The sequence below is a fragment of the Entelurus aequoreus genome, linkage group LG20 (assembly GCF_033978785.1).
Source record: "Entelurus aequoreus isolate RoL-2023_Sb linkage group LG20, RoL_Eaeq_v1.1, whole genome shotgun sequence".
Classification (NCBI taxonomy): domain Eukaryota; kingdom Metazoa; phylum Chordata; class Actinopteri; order Syngnathiformes; family Syngnathidae; genus Entelurus; species Entelurus aequoreus.
The window spans coordinates 18,786,034-18,798,533 of NC_084750.1; the positions used below are offsets into that span (position 1 = coordinate 18,786,034).

The 12,500-nt window shown below is 37.3% G+C and overlaps 1 protein-coding gene across 4 annotated transcripts in view; it reads right to left on the reverse strand.

The window, feature by feature from the left end:
- hivep1 (HIVEP zinc finger 1) overlaps window positions 1-12,500 on the reverse strand; it is a 175,994-nt gene that overhangs the window by 16,726 nt on the left and 146,768 nt on the right. For all 4 annotated transcript variants that reach the window (XR_009822152.1, XM_062029565.1, XM_062029564.1 and 1 more), the window contains one exon: window positions 1-5,712. This exon is cut by the window's left edge and continues 35 nt beyond it. Coding sequence is in view for 3 of the 4 variants with exons in the window: in XM_062029565.1 (XP_061885549.1) it covers window positions 1-5,712 (5,712 nt within the window). In the remaining variant the exon portion in view is untranslated. The remainder of the gene's footprint in view (window positions 5,713-12,500) is intronic.

Genomic DNA, 12,500 nt, shown 5'->3' on the forward strand with positions numbered 1-12,500 from the left:
ACAAGATGTCCGATTTCCCAGTGGTTTTGATAGCAGAAGTGTAGTGGATTTTTTTGGAGGTGTGTTTGGAGTCAAGAAGGGACATGGCCACCTTTGTGGGCAACCCAAGTGGGTTCGGATTGTTTGGGTTGACTGCCCATGCAGCGTAAGCTGAAGTCTTCAGGTCACTCTGTAGCACGTGAAGTGGTTTTCTCTTCATCAAGAAGCACCACGTGAAAGTGGTGGTCGTCTTCAGGCTGGGGAAGGAAAGGCGATGGCTGTCTTTTGTGTTAAACACGGACACGGATGTAGTCAGTTTTACTTGACCACCATGGAAACTCGAGGGTCTGATTGGCGATTTGCTGGGATTCCACCTCTGCTCCTCCATTTTCTGTGGCGTCTTCTGAGGGTTATTAGCTGGCATAGGGGAAGCCTGGCGATCAGGTGAAGTATTTACAGCACGGCCGGCTTCTTCGGGAATAACTTTGCTTGCGTCTTTTTCAATACTGGTACTGTCAGGTGACATAGGCTTAACATCATCAAGGTCCTTCTCAGTATCCGTCTTAACTTGAGGAAAGGGAGGGGCCTCGGTTTCGATAGGACTGTCCACTGGTTCAGTTGTGCAAACCTGCCTTACAAGCGTCAGTTTCCGCTGTCTGGTTACTTCCGACAAGTTGGAATTGAGATAATTGACAGATCTTCCGTCGGTCAGGCAGGCCACACCGTGCTCGTCCTTAGCTCGTTTTTGATGCTTTTCCATGTAGATGTCCAAACTGTTGGCAGGTGACAGCATTCTTTTACTTGAAGCAATGGGCTCCTGTTGTGGGCATAGAGTCACTGACGCAAGTTTCTGTGTGCAATGTAAAGAGCCCGGACACGACACTCTTTCCCCACTATTGTTATTAATATTAACAAATTGAGTGCAACCCTTCTTTACACTTGGTGCAGTATGAGTTTCAGTATCTACAAGATGAATGGATGGAAATGCATTTTTGCCAGAGACAGTAGGAGCAGTGTGCATTTGCTCATGAGTTATGAGGATCTGTGGCAATGGAATACCACCTGATTGCAGGTGATTGTTTGACTCCCTCCTCTGTTCACCATGCAAAACAACAGATGTGTTCTTAACATCAGAGGCGTGTTGATCGGGTGGAGCGGTATACACTTTTCTGAGTTCATCCGATGGTTTTGGAATGCTCAAAATCGGATTGGCGATGGGCATTGTTAAAGCTGGCAATGCGACGTGAGATCCGTGTGTGCTGGTGAAAGAAAACATTTGACTTGGTCTTTGCGTAGGACACGGCAATTGGTATTTGGGCACATAACATTTGTTTTCTTCTACGTCAGCTGGCTTGTTTCGGGCATTGTCACCACCAACTATGATCTGGCTCAAAGGTTGCGGTACCCTTTGGCAGGTTTGCATTTTAGATGTTTGATGCCAAGGGTGTGGAAGGCCATAGATTTGGGTTTGCTGTGTTGTGCTCCCCAGGTTGATACTTTGGATCGTTTGCTCATTTCTTTGCAGGGGAATTTCTCCAGATTGTAGGACGACAGGTTGGGCCAAGGGAAATCTATTGACAATTTGAATTTGCTGGCATCTATTTTGGTTTGCATTTGTATTTGGAGCTTTGTCGAGGGTGATGACAGCCTTCCGTACAGGCTGCTGATTATCTGGGCATATTTTTAAAGACATTTGACGAACTAATGGGCCACGCCTTCTTTCAATAAGTGGAACCTGGATTGGTCCACATTTAGGCTGCCCAATAGGTGATGGGCCTCTCTTGGGGGATACATTTCCACAGTCAAAAGACTTGCTACGGTAGTCACATGAAATTTCCACTGAGGGTTGGGTACAGGTAATCTGTTCGGATGCAGCTCGCCTCATTGCTCCAGGTACACCTAGCGTACTGAATACTTTGGGTTGACTTAGCTGCTCTGGAATTTTGTTCATACATTCTACTCTTGATGGACTCTCTGACCGTGATGCTTCTTCTCTGTCAAAGGAGGCTGAAATGCTGGAACAGTGTGAGAGAGTACTATCTCTGCTCAGGCTGCGTGAGAGACTCGACTCAAAGCTTGATTCGCCTGAGGAGTGGTCCATTTGAGCAAGACGAATTCTTTTCTTTTTTGGTGGGAGTTTTTCAGTCGGTAACTTTGACAAACTCTCGCTTCTTTGTGGCCAGTTGAACTGATCTGCGGGCTTTTCTGTTGGCTCAGATGTCTGTGCTTCGTGTTCTCTGTCAGGTTCCTCTGTGACTAAAATCTCAGGAACTTGGATGTTGTTTTGACGAACTAGACGGCACTGATGGGAAGGTGTAGAGATTTCCCCAGTTGCAGCCACTGTACCATCAGTAGATTGCTCCATTCTTTGATTACCATAATCAGCTTCTATAGTTTTCTGGTTTGATAACTTGTCATGGTAGCTGTTATCTGATGATGTATCTTTTTTGGATTTCAGAGGATCCTTTTCGTTGCTGTCCAGAGGAGAACCTTTTTCTGTAGATTCTGTCTCAAATGAACTGGGTCTGCTGAGAGAGTTGGTATGTCTGATGACTGAAGTACCACTGCTTTGCCTCTGGAGTTCCCCTTTCGTGCAGGTGTTGATCTGTGTCTCTCGGATTGGTGACAGTCTAGAATCTGAAGCACTTTGACCTCGAGCTATGAGCTGAATTTGAGGTGGCTTTGCCTGGTTAATTTTGGGTTGAATGTCCACCATTACACCATGCTGGGGAAAACTTTGACTTGCCAGGGCTGTTACAGGTAACTGGCCTGAATCAAAACTAACCGAACACGGTGGATTTGTGTCAGTTGGAGATTGATCGTCCTCATCTCCAACACTTTTCATTTTCCTTCTCTTCCTGATTGATATCTGGTGATCCATTACTCCTGATCCAATAGCTGATCTTGGAACTAAATGTGTCTGTGTGTTGGCATGAAAAACATCTTGATCACTTTCTTTAACAACAACAGGCTTGTGTTTTGGCCCGTGAAGTTCCGAGCAGTAGAATTTCTTGTGAGTTTCAAAATTCTCTAACTTTCTGTACCGGTTTCGACAAGTTTCACACTCATACATAGTACCTTTATTTTGCTGAAATTTTCTTTGTCTTTCTTGACTGTACTCAAAAGACCGACTTCTCTGCATTGATTCTGTGCTATTGTTTAGAGCATGATATGCATCATCCATCGAGCGGACGGTAGGAAGTCTGTGCCCCTCACTGGTGGAAAAGTCCTCCACTGCTGCTTGTCTGACTAAAGTCCGAGAATGTATTGCTGGATTGGGGGTAGAAGGTGCGGATGAAAATACGTCATCGTTTATTGTACTTTTCTCATCAAAAGAATGACATATTCGTAAAGGGTGGGCCAGGTGAGCAATATTAAATGGAAGAGCAGAGTGTCCTGGTGTTGTCGGCATAGAGTTACTCCTTGTAATCGGCAAACAATCCATTGGGGGGTATTGAGAAGGTACAGAAAGAAGAAAAACTGGCTTTGATTTATCTGTGGGAGTGAAAGGCGACTTGGGAATGTCTGAGCTGGAACTTGACCGCCGTCCTATTGGTTTAAGATCAAACTGAAAGGAGTCTTTAAATATGTAGGATTTGGGAGAGTCAATGCTACCTCTCCTTGACAGAGAGGTCCTCCTTGGTTTAACACTGTCCAATTGCTTGTTGTCAACCACTGCCTCATTGTCAGATATCAGCTTTGAAATTCTTTCTTCCAGAGAAAGGGTTTTAGTTTCTAACGGGGGACGCATCTGTCCATCCGTTACTTGCGATCTTTGCTCTGCTACCGCACGCATTACTGTAGAAATTACAGGAGGGGCAGAAGACATATCCTTTTTGGATAGATCAATGTCAGCTGGTGGTGTTATCTTCACAAATGGACTAGGTGGACTCATAGCCTGGTCAGCACTTTCAGAGCGAGAGAAGTAGCCAGAATCTGTACTTCCCAAACTACGAGGGCTTAGTAGACACTTAGCCTGTTGCTGTTGTGAAACGTCTGTAGCTTGTTGCCTCTGAAGCTGGGCATGTCCACTTAAAAGTGGAGATTTACATTGCTGGTCTTCATCTTCACTCACAGTATCGAGTGAAGGACTTGTACCAACTACCTCTTTCAGCGATGAGAGGACCGTGATGTTTGATCTCAGATTGGCAGTTGGGAACTCTCGTTGGCGCTGTGACGCAGCTTGTTCAGGCGCTGCACCTGTAACTCTTGGGCTATCTGCCCTTAAAGGCGACACATTAACTGGGTAAACAACAACTTTTGGCAGCGCAGCTGTCACTTTGGGCTCATGACTTCTCTGAGCATGGGTTGGTTTCATTGAATCGAACGCAGCTAATGAGTCCGCTTCCCCGAATATTGCTTGGGCTGTACCGGCACTCTGTGAGCTATTTTCAGACAAGGCTGCTGCACTGCTCTGCGATGAGTCCGGATCCAGGTCTACAGTGCTACCTTCTTCATCGCTGTCCCCGCTCTCCTCTACCTCACAATGTGTTCCAAGGGCTTTGTCGGATTCTTGTGGCAGCAGCCCACCTCCTGATTCAGAGCGTGCAATGAGACCAAGTTTTATAGCGTGAGCATGGGATTTCTTGTGCTTATACAAGTTGCTCTTGGTTTTGAAAGAGAAACCGCAGGTTACACACGGGTATGGTCTTTCTCCTGTGTGAGACCTGATGTGTTTAAGCAGCACGCTGGGCTTTGCACATGGCCGGTGGCAGTACTCACATTTATACTTGCCGGGCTTCTTTGGCTTTTGGTCCTTAGAAACATGCTCACCGCCAAAGTTCATTACAGTCGTAAGCTGAACATGGTTGTTCCCAGGTGTAACTGGCACCTGAATGGTGCTGGGAACAGTTGCAGAGAGCGACCGGCAGGTGTGCACAATTGGGGGTTGACTTTTTGGCAAAGCATTTGAGCCTGATGGAGCAGGTACATGAGTCATAGCAGGCGGTCCAGTATTAAAGCTCATGTGAATGCTTGGATTTTCGGGATTAGAAACAACGGGAATAAAATGTTGATTTGCAAACGATAGAGGCGGCAGAGCCTCACCCTGCCTAGATGCCTGTACACTACCCTGTAACGGTGCTGCAATGCCAATGAAATGACCCTGTTTGTCAATATAATACGTCTGCATAGGAGACGACTGAGTTTGAAGACCAACATTGGCGGCTGGCATGTTGGACAATTCCCCAGTGTGCTGACCTGAGACTGGGAAAGACTGTTTCCTCTCGGCAAGTGTAAGCATGTCAGGCTCCATCGCTTTCAGCAGGACATCAAGTGGAGCGCTGGTGTGGTACGGATCTTTATCAGTTGTATCAACGCTACAGTTTTGGGTGTCACTGTCTTTAGGTAACGTCCCTTTCAAAGAACTCTCCTCTTCATCAGCCGGTTCCTGTGTCGGAGGCGTTGGCTTTGTTTCCTCTTGCTTCAGTCTTTCATGGTCAGTGACGGATACCCCTTCTTCAGGGGGTGGTTCAACCGGTCGGGCATCCTGTGACTCGCTTTCCCCAGTCGGTGATGTTGAATGGTGATTGGAAGGCCTGTTGGAAGCAGGGGAGCAAGAGGCTTTCTTTTCCCTAGAGGATCCTCCTTGGTCAGCAGTTTCAGGAGTTTTCAGCTGTAGAGGTTTCTTCACCGGGGACTTAGGAATTTTCTTCAACTTGTTTTCCGCAACAACCTTTTTCCTCTTCAGGCCTTTGATGTTATCTTCAATTCGTCGACTGCTTCCAGAAGTCCCTACGGGTGAAAAATGAACATGTTTTCAAAATCCATTATTGTTCGGCCAAGTAAAGCACAATAGTCTTGCAAAGTTAAAGAAAAAAAGAAGAAAAAAAGATTAAGAACCAGGTTCTCATATCCTCCTGAGAACCAGCGTACTCTACAGGGTACATTTGTGTTTTGCATTACAGGACTATTTTTCTTTTCTAAAATGTGCAACGCTGACAAAAGAAGTAGACCAAAAGGGACGTTCACTGCATAGGATGCTGGTTTTCAGGAGGATATTGAGTCTGAGCTTTTATCAACACAATGATAAACCGACATATTAATTAAATATGGGACTGTACACTAACAGTGTTTCCCACACATTCATTTATTTGTGGCGGCCCGCCACGAAAGAATTACGTCCGCCACAAATTAAAAAAAAAAAAAAATTAAAATTTTTATTTTTATTTTTATTTTTTTTTGTCCTGTCCAGCTTTATAGGCAAATCATATAGTTGATGTAGATGCCCATATAGGCTGTTCAGATTTACTTTACAAAAGAGAAGTGTAGGATACTTCTCTTGTTGCCTTATTTGTATTTGACCACTACTGTTTTCTGTTTATTTGTTACTGACTGTGGCAGGACACCTCCGCCTCTGTTTCACTTTATGTTGCTGGTAAATAATATGGTTGTAGTAGTAGGCTAAAGTTAAATTATTTAGTATGCACTAATTAAAGGGGCAGAGCTTTAAGAGACATTTTAGCTTTTATATTTTATAAGATATATTTTGTGTAAGAACCACAATTAATAAATATATTTCAGTGAATAACTTATTGTTCAAATCTGTATATAAATATGTACATAAAGTGTTGTAATTATATTGTAAAATGGATGGATGGATGGACGTTTAAAATAAAACTGTTATTATTAATTAGTAAGTATAAATTTTTTGAGCCTTTTTAGAGAAAATCATATCATTGTAGCAAATTATGCAAATTACTCGATGATGTCATGGTGACCACGCCCATAGCCACGCCCCTACCGCCACAGGTATCTTGGCAGTTTATGGGAAACACTGTATATATATATACATACATACATATTCATATATATATATATATATATATATATATATATATATATATATATATATATATATATTTATACATATTTATTTATATTTATTTACATATTTATATATGTATATATACGTATATATGTATGTACATATGTATGTTTATACATATATATATATATATATATATATATATATATATATATATATATATATATATATATATATATATATATATATATATATATATGTGTGTATATTTGTTAATATGATTAGATATTAAGAGTATGTGCAAGAAGCGGTAGAAAATGGATGGATGGAGTATGTGAAAGTTTGACTCTTACCCTGTTTACTTCCCTGACGACCTCCTTAAAGTTTTGTAATCAATCAGAAATATCAAGCAGCAAAAATGCTAAACATGGATAACTGTGGAGAGAGTGTTTTGCTTTATGCCCACCATGCATTATAATGGATTTAAATGGAAATATTTTTTTATTTTATGGTGCTTGAACATATATATATATTTTTTTAAATATCCACAAAGTTTAATGAGTGGGTTGTGTTATGTGTGACCTAATATGTTGACTTTTTGTGTCGGTGGAATTTGTTTTTTTTGCGACATGACAAGGGAAGCTTGTTTGGATTGGGTCTCATTGAATGAGATGGGGTGTCCAAACTTTTGGCCTGTACTGTATATACTTTTTTTTTAACTTGGTACTTTCCACGGGCCACATTTTGGATGCAGGCGGGCCGTATTCAGCCCGCGGGCCGTAGTTCGGGGACTAGTCTAAACCAGGGGTCACCAACCTTTTTGAAACCAAGAGCTACTTCTTGGGTACTGATTAATGCGAAGGGCTACCAGTTTGATACACACTTAAATAAATTGCCAGAAATAGCCAATTTGCTCAATTTACCTTTAACTCTATGTTATTATTAATAATTAATGACATTTACACTTAATTGAACGGTTTAAAAGAGAAGAAAACCCGAAAAACAGAGTTTATCTTCAATTTCGACTCTTTAAAATTCAAAATTCAACCGAAAAAAGAAGAGAAAAACTAGCTAATTTGAATCTTTTTGAAAAAATTTAAAAAAGAATTTATGGAACATCATTAGTAATTTTTCCTGATTAAGATACATTTTTGAATTTTGATAACATGTTTTGAATAGGTTCAAATCCAATCTGCACTTTGTTAGAATATATAACAAATTGGACCAAGTTATGTTTCTAACAAAGACAAATCATTATTTCTTCTAGATTTTCCAGAACAAAATTTTTAAAAGAAATTCAAAAGACTTTGAAATAAGATTTAAATTTGATTCTACAGATTTTCTAGATTTGCCAGAATAATTTTTTTGAATTTTAATCATAATAAGTTTGAAGAAATATTTCACAAATATTCTTCGTCGAAAAAACAGAAGCTAAAATGAAGAATTAAATTAAAATGTATTTATTATTCTTTACAATAAAAAAAATACATTTACTTGAACATTGATTTAAATTGTCAGGAAAGAAGAGGAAGGAATTTAAAAGGTAAAAAGGTATATGTGTTTAAAAATTCTAAAATCATTTTTAAGGTTGTATTTTTTCTCTAAAATTGTCTTTCTGAAAGTTATAAGAAGCACAGTAAAAAAAAAAAAAGAATTTATTTAAACAAGTGAAGAGCAAGTCTTTAAAATATTTTCTTGGATTTTCAAATTCTATTTGAGTTTTGTCTCTCTTAGAATTAAAAATGTCGAGCAAAGCGTGACCAGCTTGCTAGTAAACAAATACAATTTAAAAAATAGAGGCAGCTCACTGGTAAGTGCTGCTATTTGAGCTATTTTTAGAACAGGCCGGCGGGCTACTCATCTGGTCCTTACGGGCTACCTGGTGCCCGCGGGCACCGCGTTGGTGACCCCTGGTCTAAACCATGAAAAAGACTTTTTTTTGATGAACAAGATAGTTTCCCTTAACATACACATTATAAGCTTGACTGATATGCTTAAGTAATATGCACTCAAATCTGGGATATAATACTTCAAATAAGCAGGATGATCTCCCAACAGAACACGAAATACGTGACTTGTCAAGATTTCACTTGATTTAAGAGAGCCGGCAAGTCAAATATTCTTTCTCTGTTGACATACTAAAAAAGGCTTGATTTTTTTCAATTGGGTTTTTGCAATGTGAACAGGAGTGTTAGAAAATGGCTTGTCGGATGGCACACCCATGCCTATTCATGCGCTCCATTCATTATATGTTGGCGTGACGCAGGGTTCGTTACATAAGTTTAATAGTGACCTGCCACAGTTTCCCGCCTTGCAAAGGTATTTCCCCGAGATTAGGTCTTTTCACAGCGTTCGGCATAATTGAACCGAGGAACGCCTTGTCCTTGCTAATCCATTATCCACGCCAACCATGCAGCCTTTACAGCGTCACATAATAAACAACCCTGTAATTCCCAGTCAAAACAAATAGCATTTCCATGACACATACATTTCTGCTTATATGGACCAGCAGGTTTTCCAATGTAAAAATGTTATTATATAATAAAGTTTATTTTTTCTAGTTCCTTTTTCAATAAAATAAATAGATATGTTAGTTCAATGTACGGTGAAAAACCCCCCAACATAATTCACAATTTGATTTGCTTGCAAGAACAAAAATAAATGCTATTCATATCTTCTGTTAATGATCGACAGATTAACTGGATTTTTTTATTCATTTTTTAATAATACATCATAATAATAATAATAATAAGTCATACTGACTGGTATACACAAGCTGTGGAGATGATATCAGTAAAAAAACTGCATTTAGTTGAGATGATAATGAGTATAGCATATATTGGAATATGGGATCCATTATTTAAATGTGTTTTAACTATTAAATGAACCTAAAATATGACTTATTTTATCTTTGTGGAAAATATTGGACACTATGCGTTGCGATGCAAGTGTAAGCCACTGTCAGTTTTTATTAATTTTTTTTTAATAAATGGCTATGATGATAATGTAAATGTGGGATTTTTTAATCACTGCTATGTTGGAATTCTTATTAATATTGATACTGTTGTTGATATTATTCATTTTTGTTTGACTACTTTTGGATTGTTTTGTGTGTCCTCAATTGCTCTGTTGATTGCTATTCTGAATGTTGAATTATATTATTATGGTATTATTGTGTATTATTTTCTTGGATTGATTAATAAAAAAAATAAAAAAGGTGAGCATGAGCCAATAATTACTTATCTGAAGCAATACCAAATATTATTTAATTACAACACTATAATCAGGTGTCAAAACCTCTTTTAATCGGATATTTAAACTATTCTTAAGTTTTTTAATTCTTATTCTGGTATTTTCTGTTATTTATTGCTATTTCTACTGTTCTCATTATTTTATATGTTTATTTATTTATTATTTATATTCTATTTTTTACGAATTGTGTTTTTAAAATATGTTTTACCTTTTTTTTTGAGATGACGTTGATTTTAGTGAGCCTCAAATGTGGCAATTTTGCTCAATCTTCAGCGCCACGCCATGTTTTGTTATTGTCAATATTGCTGAGTGTGTGTTTGTGCATGTTGTCTTCTTCTTCTATTTTTATTTATTTATTTTACTTCACTGGTGTAAAGCACTTTGTGTTGCAACTTGACTGCACATATATCAAGTGCTGTATAAATAAACAATAAGAAGAAAAGAAGAACAAAAAATAAATAAATAAATAAAATTAAATTAAATTAAAATAAATAAATAAATAAAAAATCATTTGATTGATTGATTGCAGGATGTGGGGGCCACATTTTGCACAATAAAGATGATGAATTCGATATACTTTGAAAATATAGTTGAAAAAAAAACAAAAAACAAGTATACACATTTATAATGAAGATTAATTCAATAAATGAATTCTGAGAATATCTAGAATTTTTTTTGTGCAAATTTTGCATCTCCTCACACTTGAATTTGACCAACATATGTTTTTAATTGATAGGGGTTGACTAACAAATTACATTCAACCTTTTTTTTGTCCTTTCTGTACATTTTTGCTTTATTTTGGCCATAATTTTGGCTGTGTTACTTCAATCATAAGAATAATAATAATAATAATAATAATAATAATAATGGATTAGATTTTATGTCGCGCTTTTCTATTATTAGATACTCAAAGCGCTCACAGAGAAGTGGGAACCCCTCATTCATTCACACCTGGTGGTGGTAAGCTACATTTATAAGCCACAGCTGCCCTGGGGTAGACTGACGGAAGCGAGGCTGCCAGTTTGCGCCTACCTACGGCCCCTCCGACCACCACCTATCATTCATCATTCATTCACCAGTGTGAGCAGCACCGGGGCAAGGGTGAAGTGTCCTGCCCAAGGACACAACGGCAGAGATTTGGATGTCAAGAGGCGGGGAGCGAACCTGCAACCCTCAGGTTTCTGGCACGGCCGCTCTACCCACTACGCCATACCGCCCTTTTCTCTTTCTGCCCTGTCTGTTTATTTTATTTATCTTTGTTCTGCACATCCCTCTGATGCCTTATTTACATTGTCTGTCTTTAACCTGAATATATATATATATATATATATATATATATATATATATATATATATATATATATATATATATATATATATATATATATATATATATATGTAAAATTATACATGATTTTTCCGAAGAGGGTTTTTTTCATTTTAAATATGAAAAATATTTTACAGGTGTACGATACATTGACAATACCTCAAATCCAAACAATTATTATAAATTTTTAAATAACATAAAGAACATTTTGGATTCATTTTTTTCACTTTTTCTCAAAACAATAATAGCAAATATGTATTTTTTTTATTTTATTTGAACTTTTAAGGTATATTTCTTAACTGATGCCATCATTTTTAATTAGTAAACATTTGCATAACAAATAAAAAGTTTTATTTAAAAAAAAAAAAGTATCTGACCAAAATGCTTTTAAAAGGGTCAAATTTGACATGTGTAATATTTTTGTTTAGGGAATTTTTTTTATTTTATTTATTTATTTATTTTAAATCAGTCCAACAAAATAATACACAATAATACAATAATAATACAATAATATCAACAACAGTATCATGACACATGATTTTTCCAAAGAGGGGTTTTGTCATTTTAAATATGAAAAATATTTTACAGGTGTACGATATGTCAAATCCAAACAGTTATTAATTATTTTTTAAATAACATAAAGAACATTTTGGATGAATTATTTTTCACTTTTTCTCAAAACAAAACAAAATAGCAAATACGTAATTTGTATTTTATTTTAACTTTCAAGGTATTTTTCTTAACTGATGCCATCATTTTTAATTAGTATAACTTTGCATAACATGAGTTTTATTTTACAAATTTTATCTGACCAAAATGCTTTTAAAAGGATCAAAATTGACATGTGTAATATTTTTGTTTAGGGAATTTTTTTTGTTTTTTGTTTTTTAAATCAGTCCAACAAAATAATACACAATAATACAATAATAATACAATCCTAATTCTAAAACCAAACCCGGCCCAGCAACATTCAGAATAGCAATCAACAGAGCATTTGAGGACACACAAACATGACACAAAACAATCCAAAAGTAGCCAAACAAAAATGAATAATATCAACAACAGTATCATGACACATGATTTTTCCGAAGAGGGGTTTTGTCATTTTAAATATGAAAAATATTTTACAGGTGTACGATACGTCAAATCCAAACAGTTATTAATTCATTTTTAAATA